General features: G+C 43.6%; 1 protein-coding gene across 2 annotated transcripts; it reads right to left on the bottom strand.

Annotated features, from left to right (window-relative positions):
• Positions 1-2,678: 2,678 nt before the first annotated feature.
• On the bottom strand, positions 2,679-16,943 carry GPS1 (G protein pathway suppressor 1). 2 transcript variants are annotated; one of them, XM_061479910.1, is made up of 15 exons: positions 16,792-16,933; positions 16,321-16,455; positions 14,138-14,230; positions 12,009-12,190; positions 10,694-10,858; positions 10,377-10,512; positions 10,134-10,211; positions 9,683-9,743; positions 9,204-9,289; positions 8,613-8,707; positions 5,702-5,807; positions 5,314-5,394; positions 5,048-5,185; positions 4,693-4,827; positions 2,679-3,949 (listed from the first exon to the last, which is right to left on the bottom strand). In XM_061479910.1, the coding sequence occupies exons 3-15, from the start codon at positions 14,213-14,215 to the stop codon at positions 3,875-3,877; spliced, it is 1,416 nt and encodes a 471-aa protein (XP_061335894.1). In that variant the 5' UTR covers positions 14,216-14,230; positions 16,321-16,455; positions 16,792-16,933; the 3' UTR covers positions 2,679-3,874. The 2 variants fall into 2 exon arrangements, with proteins under 2 accessions (XP_061335894.1, XP_061335893.1); XM_061479909.1 differs by lacking the exon at positions 16,321-16,455 and having other exon boundaries at positions 16,792-16,943.
• Between the last annotated feature and the right edge of the window lie 184 nt (positions 16,944-17,127).

Genomic DNA, 17,127 nt, shown 5'->3' with positions numbered 1-17,127 from the left:
ATGGACAGTGTGCTGAAAATTGAACTAGCAGTTCAGTACTACCCTGAACTCTAGTATCTGTAAACTTAGTCCATGGAGAAACATTCTCATTCAAAACATTAACAAGAGAGCCCATAAGCAAGATTAACAGATCCCTAAATAGAGACCACATGTGAAGCAGAGGCCTTGGCCTACCCTTGTGTCAACCACCCTTACGTTCACTTGCATCTATGCTGTGTTCATACATGAAACATACTATTTCTTAAGGCACCTTCCCTATCACACAAGCATGTGCATCTTGATCTCTAGACATTTGCCTACATCTAGCTTGCTTTTATCTAGCTGATCCCATGCACCAAGTCCTCTAGAGGGACCACAAGAGCTAAGAACTTCAAACCCATTTTGGAGGACTTAAATGCTGGCTAACCTTTAGTTGTGGCTTTCTACAGATTATGACAATAAAAGTAGTTCAAACTCTCCTGTTGAGTCTTCCCATTTCATTTGCTTGTTCAAGTATGTTATTGGAATAGCATCCTCCAACTCTAATCAGCTCATCAACCACTACTTTCAGCAGCTTTCATCATTTCTGACTACCCTTGTATTCAAATCAAGTTTAGCTACTAAGCTGGCAGGTGTTACTTAGCTTGCCTTGTGAATTGGAACTAGCACAGAAAGCAAGGGGGAGGGAAGCTTGTGGCAGGCACCCAAGAGCCCAGCCAGTAGTGTGGGAGAACCGTGTGCCTTATTTAAACATGGGAACTTGGAACCACATCTCCCACCTCTTGTGGAAATGTTCACTTTTTCCCTCGCACAAGCACACACTTAAGTATTCCGAGTTCCCTGGTCTGTTTGAAAAATCCCTCTTATAATAAAAAGCTAAATGTTATTATGGAATTTCAAACTGCTTATCTGAACCCTTACCATTTACAGCTTCCCCAAACCCATCAGAAAGCTCACTCACCGCTCACTGTGCCAGAGAAGAGTTTACAGAGTCAGAAAAGAAATGAGAAACATCTGCTGTGCTGACACACCAGTGGACTGGTGCTATGTGAGACATTCAAGTCACATTCTTAACCACACAGTGGGATTTCAGAACACATCTCTCACAAGCAGCCTCATCACAGAATCACCAGTGTGAAGAAAGGATCAAGCTGGCGTTAGGCTCCTAAATTAAGGAAGGTCCTTATTCTTGGGAATCCCAATTTGGACATCTCTATACAGAATTAGTGTTTAAGGCATATGCGTCCCTACCTGCTCTTCCAAGGCCTTTCTGAATAGGCAATGCAGACAGATGCACACTTGTCTTGTGGGCTCCTGTCCCATGCTGTGGCAGAAGACTGCAGTGCTCCTCCCACAGGGCTGGAAACTGCTCAGGCAGGCACGGCAACACAGAACGCGCTTTTCCACACGAGTGGAAAAAGTTTCAACCTGAACTTCCAAGACATTCTAGAAGCTGATACACTGCGATTGAGGAGGTGGAGATGACCACTGTCATTCCTTAATTAAAAAAGCTGGTGAATTAGGAGGCAGTATTACAACATAAATAAAGCTGAGCCATTTACCATTCAGGCTGGACACATCTGCACCCACACTAACTAGGGATTGCTTTCAGGCAATATACTCATTACCCTGTATAATAAAAAAAATTCAGCCTGCCAAGTGAGCAAGGTCATGTCCTATTTTGTTACTGTTTCACAGGCCTTCAAGAAGATACACAGTAGTTAAGTTGAATTGAAATAGGGGGAGGAAAAGGCAAAGCTCTGCATGCAGAATGATGGTGAAAATGACCCTGTCTTTGGGTTTGAGGGAGATTGGATTCTTGTGTCTAAATCTATTTTCAGAGGCACTCAAAAAAGTAGTAGTCATTCACCTGACAAAAAGGAAGGCAAATGCCTGTGTTGGCAAAGAGCTCGTGAGAAGAGACAGGCAGGATTAAAAGAAAAAAAAAAAAGGTCTAAAAGCAGCACATCAGCCCCTGTACTGGGCACTGGGAGACAAACCCCTGGATCTCAGCATGGATTTACAGGCTACAAACTTTATATACACATAGACTTCAAAGGCACATGGAGTATAAGAGTCAAAGCGAAAGCTACAGCTGTAGAAGCACTAAAGAACTGAAACAGTGGTGTCTGTGAGATCAGGGACAAGAAGATTACCTGGCCTGGTCTACAGATTTTCAGAGCTTTCCACTCAAATTCTTGTTTGAATTAGACCATTTTTTGCTAATGCAGCTACCCTTCGATCTGTAGCTTTTCGTACGTGTACTGAATTATTTCTTTCCTGACAAGAAAGTCATTAGGCATTATGAAATACGAATTTACTCATTATGCATTATGAATTTACCAAACTTCTAACTACTCAATCTCATACATTTCTCTCAGAGAGAGTTTTCCCATGACAAATGGAAGACTTTTAACCAAAGAACTTACAGGAACTACTGCACCTAAGTCATGAAAAGCACAGAAAGCCAGAGGGAGAGAGCACTGCTGCAATTGAGCCTCTGTGCAAATGCAGTCCAGGAGTTTTGCAACCAGAACATTCTCTCAAGTTGTCCTTTCTTCACAGTTCATCCAAACTACATCTTGAATCACATTGGAAATGACAATACAATAGCCTACAAAACACCATCAAGCTTAGCAAAAAATCAATGGCTTGAGACCAAACCCCAACTTTAATACAAAACTCCAAATACTCACAAGCTTTTTAATCCTGTTCTTTAATGCACGAGATAGAACAACTCATTAAAAAAAAAAAAAAAAAAAAAAAGGAAAAAGAGGAAAAGCATGAACACAGTAACAGGAACATCTGGAGTCAGCTGAGGCAGTTGCCAGACCAGTCAGGGCTGGATCAAAATTCTTAGCTTGCCTTATGCATCAGCTGAATGCAAAGCTGCAGTGACTTCAGAAAATTCAGTGCATATCTCCTTTTGTTAACACAGAACACACACACCTGGGCTGCCACCTTTAATCCCTTTATAAAAGGAAAAGCAGAATAAATGCACCTGGAGAGCAGGCACCTAAATTGGCTGTTTTCAGCTCTTCCCCAGGACTTGAGTGGTATTTTATGGCATTTATCCATGCTACCAGAAGCAAGTGTTGCACATGTTGGGAAACCATCACACACTATGGCAGTAAGACTGGACAAGCAGCAGTATTTGCATGAAGTAAGAAATTTACTGCTATGATAACACTAGACCCCAAAGGCAGGTCACACACAAGTGGGAAAAACATTAGCAAACAGGTCTTTGAAAACAGAGTCCAAAGAGAAAAAACCTGTATCCAGGTAAACATAACACCCTAAAATAAAGGCCTGTGACTGAATGCATGGAAGCGGTGCCGTGTTTTCTAGTGTAAGTGAAAAAGTCATTAAGGGTTTCTCAGAGGAAGTCTCCTCTCCCACCAGAACTCTACCTCCATAACTGCAAGCAATGGAAGTTTATCTGGAATAAACTGAAAGCTCAGCACTGCTAAAAATCAAGGCAAAACTTCCAGGCTAGTGAAATTCATCTTAGATCACACATGTCCATTCAACTTAACACTATTTTTGCAGCTTTGAAACATGAAAACTAATAGCAGCTGAAAAACTCTTAAATCAGCATCTGTGTGAATAACCTGACAGCTCTTTATGGAGTGGTGGAGAAGGAAAATGGAGGAAGATGTTCTACCAAAATTGAAATGATGACCCATTGCAGGGATGCTGTTTTTAGAAAGAATTTCTTTTCAAGGAGAATTGAAGTTATAGGAATATTCATTATTATCCACCGTCAGCCCTGACCCTCTCAATCTGACCAAGAAGTGAGGGAGACAGGGACAGTTTGTGAAGCTCAGCAGTTAGTGGGTGAGACAATGGGTACAGTCCTGGAGGGACCATTTCTTTTGGTAGTACACGAAGTTTTTCACATGTTGGTGCTCATCCTGGACTGGCTGTTTGCTGGAGTAAGTTCCCCTTGGCTACCTTCTCTCGGAGGAGACTGCAACAAGACCAAAACACATCCTCGTTAGTGACATGTAAATATCCTGCAGGGTGCTTCCTGAGAGACCAAATGAAGCATAGGTGAAGAACAGCAGGATTAACAACAGTGGGAGAGCACACCCCCAACTCATAAATAACGATGGCTTTCAAAAGCTTTGTCTTTACAACTTCTACAGTTACAGTTCACAACAACTGTTACTAAAAAAGTCAAATCAGAACTTTTAAGCCACTCTTATTTACTATGTACAAGTTGCTGTTGGCCCTAGAAGTTGAATCCTATCTGCTATTTAGTCATCATAGAGATTAATATACTATAGAATTTTACATGTTCTGTGGCAGACGGCCTATCTTCCCTGAGGGCGTTCTTTTGGAACTGCATCCTGGAAGGAATACTCCAAGCAATTCATGCATTTTTTACTTCCTCTGCCAAAAAAAATTACTAAAACCAATATTTGTTTTGATAAAAGATATGTAACGAATGAGTAAGTTAGAATCAACCCAAGCATGTGACCTTCAAAGGACATTCTGCATTGTATAAGCAGGTGAATGTGTTGGCCAGAAACTTCTGTTCCTTATGTATTTATATTTACTACTGTGAGAATCTGTCCAATCATAAGCACAAAAAATCCATTTCCCCCCAGAATCTTCAATTCACCAATTTTGATAGTTTTGGTTACAAAAAAAAGAAAAAAATTTAACATCTTTACATTGTCTCGAAGTCCACATTTAACACGCCCATACCTTCACATGTATTTGGTTGCGCAAGACCGCAGCACGCAGGATCATGGCTTTGGCACGGCGCTGAAACTCTTTGCCCATTAGTAAAGACTTCTCAAAAGTTGTGCTACGCTGATCTACATCTCGAGCGTAAAGAATCTGTAACCAATACAGAGAACTGTACACAAGAGCTGTGACAGGGTTCCACAGCAGGAAGTCCTTTCTGCACAAGGGTACAAACCCAAGGTATCATGGACTCTGAGTTCACACACAGCTCAGCCCTACTGAACATACCAGTCACAACAGGTGAATTCAAAGTGTTCCAGAATGGAGAGTTTCTAGTCTTAGTACAGCTGTTCAGTGGCTCTGATGCACTCACCTTACTGTGCGAGTCTATTCTGGCATTGATCAGTCCCTCCAGGATCAGCTGTGTAAGTTCATCTTCCAGAGCAGCCACTGTAGTATTAAAAGCAGTGGCCATCTTGCGCATATCTGCTGACACATAGGGGCTGAAGTACTAGGAAGAAGAAAACACTCAGTTGCCAACTGTACCCCCTGCCCTCTGGAAAACCATGGGAAAAGCAATTACAAAGATACGGCCTTTCTTACTGTTCATCCAACTCTGAGGATTACAGGAACAATTACCTGAATAAGGGCACGATTTCGAATCTGGGTGTAAAGTGTCCTGACATGAGGTGCAAGGTACATGTCCAGCAGCAGGTTGTCCTGTGCAAACAAACACAAACACAAACAGACATCCAAATATTATTCTTATATTCTGAAACAAATACGTGTATATAATTGCACATTAAGAGTATTACACTACAGCAAGACAATGCCATAAAACAAGAAGGAATAAATATAGCAATCTATTTTAAAAAACTTGCTAAACTACTCCCAATTTCCATTTGCCTTATCACGAGACAGAAGACACAGAACAGCTGAACACTCTTAGTAGCTACTTTTAACAGTCTCTGCTTCTCAGTGAAGGCAGGCGAAGGGTCTGGTTCTGCACTCTTATCCTGCAACTCACCTTCATCTCATCCAGCATCTTCAGGCATGAAGCATATTTAGATTCATAAAACTTGAAGATGATGTCACGAACCTGTGGCTCCAGCTCCAAAAACAATTTGAAGGAGCTACAGGTAAAGATGACAGTGATAAGACATTGGAACCCACCACTTAAATAGCCCACAACCCCATCACTCCAAGTTGCAAGGTTACAAACGCTCACTAAGATTTGAAAATGCCAAGATTTTACTCTCTAACAGATCACACAAACCATTTTCAACAGGGCTGGGAGCCTGGAACACAAAGAAAGGCAGCACAGCATCAGAGCTATGGTGAAGGAAGGCAAGAGACTTTTGACAAACCAAGCAGAAGTGTCTGTCCACACAAAACAAAAAAAATGTTAGTAGGAATAGGTCAAAATGAGGACACACCACCAGAAAAAACAGGCCATGTTTGTGCATGCACTGTGGTCTGCGCTAGCCAGCTTTACAGCCTTCACTAAGGACAGCATGGCATAGGCAAGTTGAGCATGCAACTGTCTTAGGAAAATAACCTATCGTAAGTGTGGGAAATCTTTGGGGTGCGCACACTTTCTCAGCGCTCTCCCAATTCTCCATCACAGATTTGCAAACCCTGGGATCTCAACCTATGAATCAGCCAATAAAATAGCACTATAACAACCCTTTTCTCACATCAGTTTAAAATTATTGCTTCCATACACTTGGCTGACCATCTTATCCTTGGTGCCATCTTAAGGCATGTCAAGGATAAGAGGGTTATGAGGGGCAGTCAACATGGCTTCACCAAGGGGAAATCATGCTTGACCAATCTCTTAGCCTTTTATGAGGATATAACACGGTGGATGGATGATGGCAGAGCAGTGGATGTGGTCTACCTTGACTTCAGCAAAGCATTTGACACAGTCTCCCACAGCATCCTCGCAGCTAAATTGAGGAAGTGTGGTCTGGATGATCAGGTAGTGAGGTGGACTGCGAACTGGCTGAAGGAGAGAAGCCAGAGAGTTGTAGTCTATGGGGCAGAGTCTAGTTGGAGGCCTGTAACTAGTGGAGTGCCTCAAGGGTCAGTACTGGGACCCGTATTATTTAATATATTCATCAATGATTTAGATGAGGGAATTGAGTGTACTATCAGCAAGTTTGCTGATGACACTAAGCTGGGAGGAGTGGCTGACATGCCAGAAGGCTGTGCAGCCATCCAGCGAGACTTTGACAGGCTGGAGAGTTGGGCAGGGAATAACTTGATGAAATATAACAAGGGAAAGTGCAGAGTCGTGCATCTGGGCAGGAACAACCCCAGGTTCCAGTATAGGTTGGGGAACGACCTGTTAGAGAGCAGTGTAGGGGAGAGGGACCTGGGGGTCCTATTGGACAACAGGATGACCATGAGCCAACACTGTGCCCTTGTGGCCAAGAAGGCCAATGGCATCCTGGGGTGTATTAGAAGGGCGGTGGTTAGTAGGTCGAGAGAGGTCCTCCTTCCCCTCTACTCTGCCCTGGTGAGACCGCATCTGGAGTATTGTGTCCAGTTCTGGGCCCCTCAGTTCAAGAAGGACAGGGAGCTGCTGGAGAGAGTCCAGCGCAGGGCAACGAAGATGATTAAGGGAGTGGAGCATCTCCCTTATGAGGAAAGACTGAGGGAGCTGGGTCTCTATAGTTTAGAGAAGAGGAGACTGAGGGGTGACCTTATAAGTGTCTATAAATATATAAAGGGGGAGTGTCACGAGGACGGAGCCAGGCTCTACTCAGTGGCAATGATAGGACAAGGGGTAATGGGTACAAACTGGAACACAAGAGGTTCCACTTAAACTTGAGAAGAAACTTCTTCTCAGTGAGGGTGACGGAACACTGGAACAGGCTGCCCAGGGAGGTTGTGGAGTCTCCTTCCCTGGAGACATTCAAAACCCGCCTGGACGCATTCCTGTGTAACATTATCTAGGTGTTCCTGCTCCGGCAGGGGGATTGGACTAGATGATCTTTCGAGGTCCCTTTCAATCTCTAACATACTGTGATACTGTGATACTGTGTGTGTGAAAGACTGAGGGAGCTGGGTCTCTCTAGTTTGGAGAAGAGGAGACTGAGGGGTGACCTTATTAGTGTATATAAATATATAAAGGGGGAGTGTCAAGAGGATGGAGCCAGGCTCTACTCAGTGGCAAACAATGATAGGACAAGGGGTAATGGGTACAAACTGGAACACAAGAGGTTCCACTTAAACTTGAGAAGAAACTTCTTCTTGGTGAGGGTGACGGAACACTGGAACAGGCTGCCCAGGGAGGTTGTGGAGTCTCCTTCCCTGGAGACATTCAAAACCCGCCTGGACACATTCCTGTGTAACATTATCTAGGTGTTCCTGCTCCGGCAGGGGGATTGGACTAGATGATCTTTTGAGGTCCCTTCCAATCTCTAACATACTGTGATACTGTGAATTCAGTATCACTGCAATTCAATCTATGACACACAAATATCCATTTTCTTCCCAAGGCTGTAATTCTCTTAACCTCGTATACATCACAGTTAGATTACGCCGCAAGTTGCATTAAGAATTATTAAATTGTATTAATACAACTAATGTACACCAGAACAAGTGATAACATGATGGCAAATTGTCTTACAGCTGCCTCTGTAGGGCTCTACACCTTTGAATTAATATCTGATATGCACCAGTAAGGGAGAGAGAAAACTGGGCTATGCATATGCTGGATTTGACCTGGGCTGGAAACTGCCATTGTAATACAAAAATTAACCACTGCGGTTTAGACAGTGAAATGTCACTTAATGCTATAGCCAAACTGAAGCTCTGTGATTCTTTTTCTCCTATATAGGAAAGCTATTACTTCTGACAGAATCCACTCTCAACTCCCATGTCCCAAAAGATGTCCAGGACATACAAACTCCTCTCAAGGCATCACTTACCTGCTGGAGATAACATTTCGTTGCAGTTCCTGACGGTCAAAGGTAGCAAGGGCACAGAGACCACCATACACAGCCACATTACTGGGAGATAACAGCTGGAAAGAGGGCAGGGAGAGAGACAGGAAGCTGTCACTGACTACTAAAATGGCAGAAGGATGGAATTAAGTATTCTACCCCAGTCCTCCCCTTCACACAGTGACAAGATTAGGCCCTGTCAAATGCAGTGGAACTACTCAGCATGCTCTCAGGCATTCACCCAGAGCCTGAGTGACTGTCCACTGTTAGGACAGGAGAAGCCAATTCCAACAGACAGATTGAGCTACGAATACATAGATCTGAGATGTGAGATATACAAATCTCACAGATAGTTCCCATGTGATCTAGAGTATATCATTTAGAGAACCCAAGAACTGAGACTAAAAAAGAAAAATGAAACTCAAAACTGAAAGCCCAAAAAACCAACACAATTCACAGCACCAAACTATGCAGGAGTGCTGTGAATATAACTACAACATCTGAATTTTACAGCCTAATACTTCGATGAATTACAACCCCTTCAAGACATGCACACACCTCTCTCTTAGTCCTCACCTCAGGGAAATCACAGTGATCAAATGATGCCAATAAGAAGCACTTTGCTGCCTGTTTGTACTTCCGAGCAGCTAGTTCAGCCAAGCCTAGGAACCAAGAAAAGTTAGTTTATGACAGCATACAAATGAGGAGAAACTGCAAAATCCGGAGAGTCCAACAGGCCCCTGGCATGGCTGCTAGTGCCTTCAATACTGAAATGAAATGAGACTCTCAGGCAGTATCTAGTGTCCTTTGAACTACGCTGACTCACACTGGCATCCTCTCTGAAGAAATTTACGGAGAAGAAAGACATAGCAAAAACAAGTCAGCAGTTACATCTCATCAGCTCTGTCAAATTTTGCATTTCTGGTGAGAAAATAAAGTCTGACAAATCTGAGAGAAAAAATAAACAAAGTGCACACTGCCATCAGAGAACCCTGTGGATAGTTAACAGGCAGAATGATGAGGAGACAATACAGGAAGCTGAAGGATTCACTCACCTGCTGCACATTTCAGTTTGGTGAGAATTGCTTGTGTCTGGCTGTCTCTTTCTCCTCTTTGCTAAAGGTTAAGAAAAGCAGTAGTGAGCAAACAGTATGAAAACCATTTTGATCACAACTGTCCTTGAGATAATTCATCCTAATAATTAACTTGCAAATCTCAACAGCAAGATAACTTCATCTCATTTGTCTTGGGAAATATAGCAGGAACGAGGAAGTCTGGTTTTACCATGAGTCAGATTTCCTACAAACAAATCATGGTATAAAAGCAACAACAGAAAAGAAATAGTACAGCAGCCAAGGAGACTGAATTAGAGAATGAACAGGCTGTAAGATGAAAGGAGTCTTATAGAGAGCAAGTAATGAAAGCGGAAAGGAATAAATAGTTGTACAAATTTTGCAGACAGAAAACAAAGGGAATACTCATGCAAGTTAAAAAGCAGGACCTTACTTCTGCAATTTCTGGTGTAGACTCAGCCTTGCTTACATAGCTCAGAACATGAGACCAATTCTGGAGGTAGACACTGACCTGTAGAGAGCCAGAAACAGTGCAGAACAGGCATGGATAAATGGTGTTACTTTAGATAAGCAGTATCATTACAGACATAAGAAGTGTAACCAGAACAAAGTATAGGTGGCCTTCATAGCAGATATCAGAAAGACACCAAGTACCACTTCCTGCAAACCCTCCTACCTTGATGACATTGAGGCACATGTTGATAACATGTTTAGCACTGGTGCAGTAATCACGGGCTCGTGAGTAACACTTGAGAGCGTTGCTGAGGTCCCCACAGTCAAGGTAATGATCCCCTAAGTCATCATGGCCTCTCCTGGAACACAGGAATTAAAATACCAATGAACTGTGTGCTCAGAAAGGGACACAGTCAGTTTGTTCCAAACAAGTAACTCAACACACTGACCTAAGGCACTGAATGCAGTTGACATCCTGTGTTAGGTGCCTGGAGGAGCAAAATGCTCTTCCTTGCTCCAGCAGAGCCTTCTGCATCTCACCTGATACTCTCCTTGATGGAGTTCCCTTTGTAATTTTTCAGATCTGTGTCGAGTTTCTCCAGTTTAAGAAGAGCTTTTTTGCGTGTAGCTTCAACCCAAGCTGAGTCAAGAGGAGGGGGTTCAATTCCACTATCAGGGACAGCATCGGGTGTATTCTGCAGTTCTCTAAAAGGAAAGAGTTAGAGTGGGGCTATTATGTTGCAAACTTTTCAAAACAGAGGTCTACTCAGTGGCCCTGCTATCCTAACAAACAGCTCTGCACACATAAACCAGACCAAAGAGAAAACAAGAATGGGGGGCGGATGGGGGGAAAGATGCCAAGATCTCCAGTGAAAACAGTAACATCGATCAGAAAGCACCACAGATGTTTACAAATTCTTCTCAATGTTATCCTACTGATCTTTTGCAGTTATTTTATTGACAAGCAAGTCATTGCTAATTTTTCAGGAACAACCTGCTCTATAAAACAACTGAAAGCAAGTTAATAACAGAGCTACAATGGAAATATTTAATGACTCTAAAGAGTCACTGAATCCAATCAAACATCTCTATACAGGACACAGGGTGCAAGTGTTTATGAGCTCTCCCCCCAGTGATATTGCAATGGCTTGGTTGCAAACCTACACTGTACAGATACTATCCAACTTCTTTTTCCATCCAGCTCAGATCAACAATACTAGCACTGAACTCACATGCCAGTATTTTAAACATTCTGAGTTTTTTGGGTGGGGTTCTTTGGGTGTTTTTGCCAACAGTCCTTTTCACAGCCTGCAATGAACATACTGTCACACATACGTGGTAAAGACTCCCAGGGCAAAACAGAAAAGAAATCAGTATGCATAGGAACAAAAATAACGGAAAGACAGGGAGTGTGGATGGCCAAGTGATGTATCAAAGGCTACCCTCAACCAGCAAACTTGTTGTGGGAGGGGGACAAACCAAAAGAAGACAAACAGACATGGTTTTAATTTCTGAACACCAGAGCATCTAGAAGAGGCTTCATCTGCAGAATCTACTAAGAAAAGACAACTATGCTAATTCCTATTTGAAGTAGTTGCAAGGACTAAACTCCCCTCAATATCTGCCTGTAGCCTTTTAAAATACTAAGACTTCAGAATGAGATTATGTCTTTAGTGTTAATCTTTTTAAAAAGCGTGAGACCTTAGGCCTGAACACAGATATTTCACTGCTATCAAATTCTAAGGGTAAAGACAATTTGCATATGGAACATCCTGTTATTATATGCAAAGTCCCAGACTGTGGCACACTGCTCTTAAATAAAAAAGCTCCCCAGGTTCCCATGATCTTTTAGTACCTGGTGGCCTCAGACAACTTTCTGTGTATTTCTTCGTACACATCAACATTGAAAGTTCTCTGGACAAATGAAAGAGCCATCTTGAGAGCTTCCACCCGCAGCTGGGGGCAGTGATCAGCAATGAACTGCAGTCGCTCGATTCGCATCAGCCCACTGTAGCTCGAGGCGTACTGCTCCAAATCCTGCAAACAAGATCTGCTCTTAAAAGGTGAAGATGCAAAACAAAATCAGGCTACTACTTTGTGACCTGCACAGGTTTGCCTGCAGCCCTGACCCCTCTATGGAGAGCAACACGACTCAGACAAATGAAATATCAGGTAAGCTTATTCCATTTTCATTTTCTTCAAAGGTTAGCAATTTCCTCAGAAACATGCAGTACATCACAATTTTCCTTTCTTTATTTCAGGTGTGATGCTGTCCATAAGGCATCAGATCATCCATTGTAAGCATCAGCTGAATCACCTGCTAGTAACTTTATCAAGTTTCCATCATTGGAGCTGAAGTTTCCTAAACCAGAAAGCCATTCCAAATGTGGTTCTTCCTTGAAAAATAATTAAAACCGGTTTCTATATGACAGTTTGCATTCTTTTTTTCCCACTAATTTCTTAAAATATCTCCTCTGAGAACATACAGGATCTTTTACTCTTGAGGAAGGATTTGAGTTTTAAATTCTGAACACTTAACAGATTTTAAGCCTTGGGGTGGAAGGGAGAAGAGAAGCACAAAATGACTAGTAAAGATATGATACAGCATGGCAGGGAGCTTGCCTGAAGTCAGAAGTCCACATGCAAGCAACTATAGCAGAGTGTTCAGGGCAAAGTCAAGCATTTAGTCAGTAGGAGAGACCCAATGCAGGTTGCCTGCCTACATCTAATACACATCCTGTGTCATGTCTGACCCCCTCACCCCTGCATGTCTAAATTAAGATACCGTTACAGATGTCACGGTAACATTTTCTAACATGAATGACCTTGCTCTGAGATTTAAACACCATCGTGTGCACTGAAAATTTGTGTTTAGGATTCCTGCTTTATTTGCCTCATAACTTCAAACATATAACATGAGTATTCTTTCTTCCACAATTTCATGCCTGATGGCGTGCAATACTCCTGAAATACCCAAGTAATTTCACTTCACTCTTCAGCTCTTTGAATGTCAAAGGGTAATTATGGTCCCTCACATAAGTTACAGTGAAAAGAAAATTGCTAAGTTTTGCGGCACACTAGATCTATAGCAATAGCAAAGACAAAGGTCACAACATAACTGCTTCATCACTCTAGCTTCAGAACAGAATTGAAATGCAATGAAATCAAACAAAGTATCAGGTCATAGCTAAAAACCAAACCAAACAACAAACAAAAAAGACCAAACTAACAAATCAAACAAAAAACACTAAAAAAGAGAGTTGTGCAGTACAGAGTGAGTAACCATGTGACAATTGCTAATTACGCACAGGGAGAAGAGGAACCATTTAAAGCTCCAGAAGTTATGTGAGATCCAAAGCTTCCTAACTAAATGCTTTATTTTGCAATTTTAATGTTGCTTTAACTTTTTCAATCAATATTTTTGTTCTCTTCTGCAACAACCATCTCTCAGTGTTACAGAGCTAATACATAAAAATTGCTCTAAGTATCAAACAGTCAAAAACAAACTAAAAATTGAAGAAACTGATACGAGCAAATACAGCCTTTTATAACTCTACAGTTCTGTGGGCTTTAGTCAGTCTCCAGAGGATCAAACAATGAAAGAATTAAATCCTGATTTATATACTTAAAGCACCTGAGCCTTGCTCCTCAAAGACCAAGCCTCAAAATACAGGAATTACGCATCTCTAAGTAATCAGAGATGGACTAAACTATCTCAGAACGGAAACTGTCTCAAACAGGCAGCAAGCAGGAAGTCACAAAGCAGCGATTCCTCCTTCATCTCAGAAAGTTCAGTAAAGGTCAGTACGCGACTAGGAGCTACAGAGGAGATCATGGCTATTCTTACCCCACCTTGCTTTGAAGAGAATCTGTTAATCTCTACATAACAATTTGATAAGGAGTAAAATGAGGGTTTTTCTAAAACCTCAAAGGAAGAGTCCATGCCCAAGAAATGTAATCCACTAGCCCTCAACCAGCACATACCAGAGTGGGGTTCTCCACCACATAGTTGATATCAGGTGCATTTTGCTGATCTTCTTGTGGATCTACGTCAATCTGCATGGGTTCTACTGCACCCTAGAAATGCAAAATGAAGTGAAAAGTAGTTTATTACATTTGGGCAAAAAAACCCTATGTGATTCAATCTATTAAGAACTTGCTTAAATACACATTCATTTTTTAAATGAAAAAACACTCCTCAGTCTTTGGACATGTTTAGCATTTTTCTCTAGCAATACCACTACTCAGCACCATGCTTTGTCTCAAACAAGCAGCACTAAGGCTCAGCATTCCCACAGAACATCTTATTTTGTTTGGTAGATTATTAGGCAAGACAGTGAAGGGGTCAATAAATCTGGTTCTACAAAGTATCTCAGGCATGCACCCTAAATGCCATATATTGTTGCATTTCTCTTCCTTGAGCAAGTGCAGGCATTAACATTCAGCTCAAGGAGCTCCAGAAATACCCCAAAAATCACAAGAACCTTTCAAAGGGGCTTTACTCAATGCTTAAAAGTAGTTGTTGGGTATTTTTCGGGGGGGGGGGGGGAGGGGGGTGGGGGTGCAGAGACAAAAAAAAGATGACAACTGTTACACTTTTAAGAGTATTAAAAAAATGTAAAGAACAGAATGCAGAATGATAATTCCAGAGATCCTAACAAATACTGGGGAAAAAATAATTATCAGTTGAACTATCCCACTATCTGAGTCCAACTGGTCACACAGACTGTCCTTTGCAGAACAGCAGAATTTTTTTCTCCCAGTATATCTTGCACTGCTTTGAACCAGTTCAGTGACATCAGTACAGCTATATCAAGACAATGCCTGCAGGTCTTCCCATTTAAGAAGTAACCTGGTTAGCACTTGGATGGGAGACCGCCTGGGAATACTGGCTGGGGTTAAACCATGACAAAGACCAATTTACTATACAGTCCCACAAACAAAACCGGCATGCTAGCATGAAATTCTTTTCCTTCTCCTAGTCAAAAGTGTGCTGAACATTCATTCCATATATTATTTTCCTGATTTGATCTCAGGAAAAACATGCTGAATTTGTGCAGATATTGCCATAAGCAACACCTGATTCGAAGCAAATTGTACAAGTGGGCCTTAGAAAAGACAAAACCACCTTGTCCCCACCAACACCAAATTATTTCCATGGTTTAATCGATTTTGTTGTCTGTTAAGAAATAAATTATTAGAGGGATTTGGGGGTTGGGTTGGGGTGTGTGTGAAGAGAAACAGGGCAGCTCTAAAATTTGATCCATCTTGTATTCCCCCACAGCCTGCTTATTCTTTCACAGACTGGTATGTACCAAATATGTACATATCTCAACACGGATGTGGGTCTCCCAAAATCTAAAGTAAAGCATATAAATGTCTGTTTCCTAGCTTGGTATAGTAAAGAATACGATTCTCTGCATGAAGGAAAGAGAGGAGGATGCAAAGGAGAGTTTGACTGTTCAGATCACTACCCAGGAAAACCGTGCATATAAACATTTAAGACATCGTACATTGAGACCATTACTTTTTCCATTTTTATCTACCTTATCTCTTTTCTTATATCAGAAACACTAAGTGTCAGGGTTGGTTTTTTTTTAGGCTGTGTTTGCCTACCATAGGAAAAACCTGATATGGGCTCCTTAGAAGAAATCAGCATTACAGAAATTAAGAGTAACTCCAGCTGGTGGAACAGAATGATTTGTGTCCTGCTGCGCTGGTAGGCTGTACTCTGCCTTTCTCTCTTAACTCCCAGATAAGGAAAACCACAAGTGGGCTGGAAGCCCCACTAGGACAGGCAAACTCAGGCATTTTCAAGCTAAGTCTTTATTTTGGAAGATGCAAAGTTCAATTAAGAACTACTCCAGCCAATAAAATAATGCTCCTTCCCCAAGATTTCCTGAGCCCAGCAAGGCACCCAGTTGGAAAGTTCCTCACAAGGCCTCATACAGGCCGATTCTCCGGCGTTCCCCTGAAGTCTCCGACTGTACTCACGAAAAGGTGCGACCTACTGCGGGGGTGCAGTCCAGACCTGCCACTGATGAAGAAGCTGAGCTGGATTCTGAACTATCCCTCATTCTGTCCCGACTTCCTGCAACCCTGTGCCCTGACAGAGAACTTGCTAGCTGCTAAAGGAAAGAGAGACCGTTAACTCGCAAAGGGATCACCTGTGCTGTTACTGAAGGTCCAGGCTCTGTACACCGACCCTCTCTGGGTTCCTGCGGCTTTCCCCCTGCACTGCCGACTCTCAGTTCCTCTTCATCGCCACCTCGGTATACCCTGCGCCACTACCCAGGCCCTACCTACGGCACATACAACGCGGAAATCAAGCAAGGGGGCCGCTGCGGCGGCGAGGAACGCCGTGGGCGCCGGCAGACTCTAGGCTGGGCGCTGTTCACTGCGATCGCCAGCGGAAGCGACACAACAGACCCGGCGGAAGGGCGAACGAGGGCCTAGGGCCGGCCGAGAGCGGCTCCCCTGCCCGCCAGGCAGCCACGGGCGCGCACCCGAGGGGGAAGGCCGCACCGCGCCACCCAGGGGGGCGCGGCAGGGCCAGGCCGCGCCGCGCCATCGAGCACCGCGCGGGAGCAGCGCGGGAGCGGGAACGGCGGCGGGGGGAGGCGGCGGCTGCCCCGTACCTGCAAGTTAAAGACCTGGACGGGCAGCGGCATCCTTCCCCTCGCGGCTACCACTTCCGGTTGACCTCCCCGCCTCTCCCCCCGCTTCTGCTTCCACTTCCGGCCCGCGCGGCGCCGCCGAACCGCGTCCGACAGGTGAAGCCCTTAAAGGGGCCGCGGCCCGTCTCGCCTCTGCCGCCGGAGCCCCGGGCGGCGGCGTGGGGGACTCCCGTCGCTGTGGGGCCCGGCCGCGCTCGCCGGCCCACGGTGCCCGGGGCGGACCTCTGCCGCCGGTCAGAGTGGCTCGGGGTGCCCGGGCGCTGCCCTCTGTCGGCCGCGGCGACCGCCTGGCCGGGA

The sequence above is a fragment of the Pezoporus flaviventris genome, unplaced genomic scaffold, assembly GCF_033815535.1.
Source record: "Pezoporus flaviventris isolate CSIRO_AGI_PZ_B2104156 unplaced genomic scaffold, CSIRO_AGI_Pfla_v1 ptg000158l, whole genome shotgun sequence".
Lineage (NCBI taxonomy): Eukaryota > Metazoa > Chordata > Aves > Psittaciformes > Psittacidae > Pezoporus > Pezoporus flaviventris.
The sequence above is the reverse complement of the archived record's forward strand: the minus strand, read 5'-3'. Positions and strand labels throughout refer to the sequence as shown.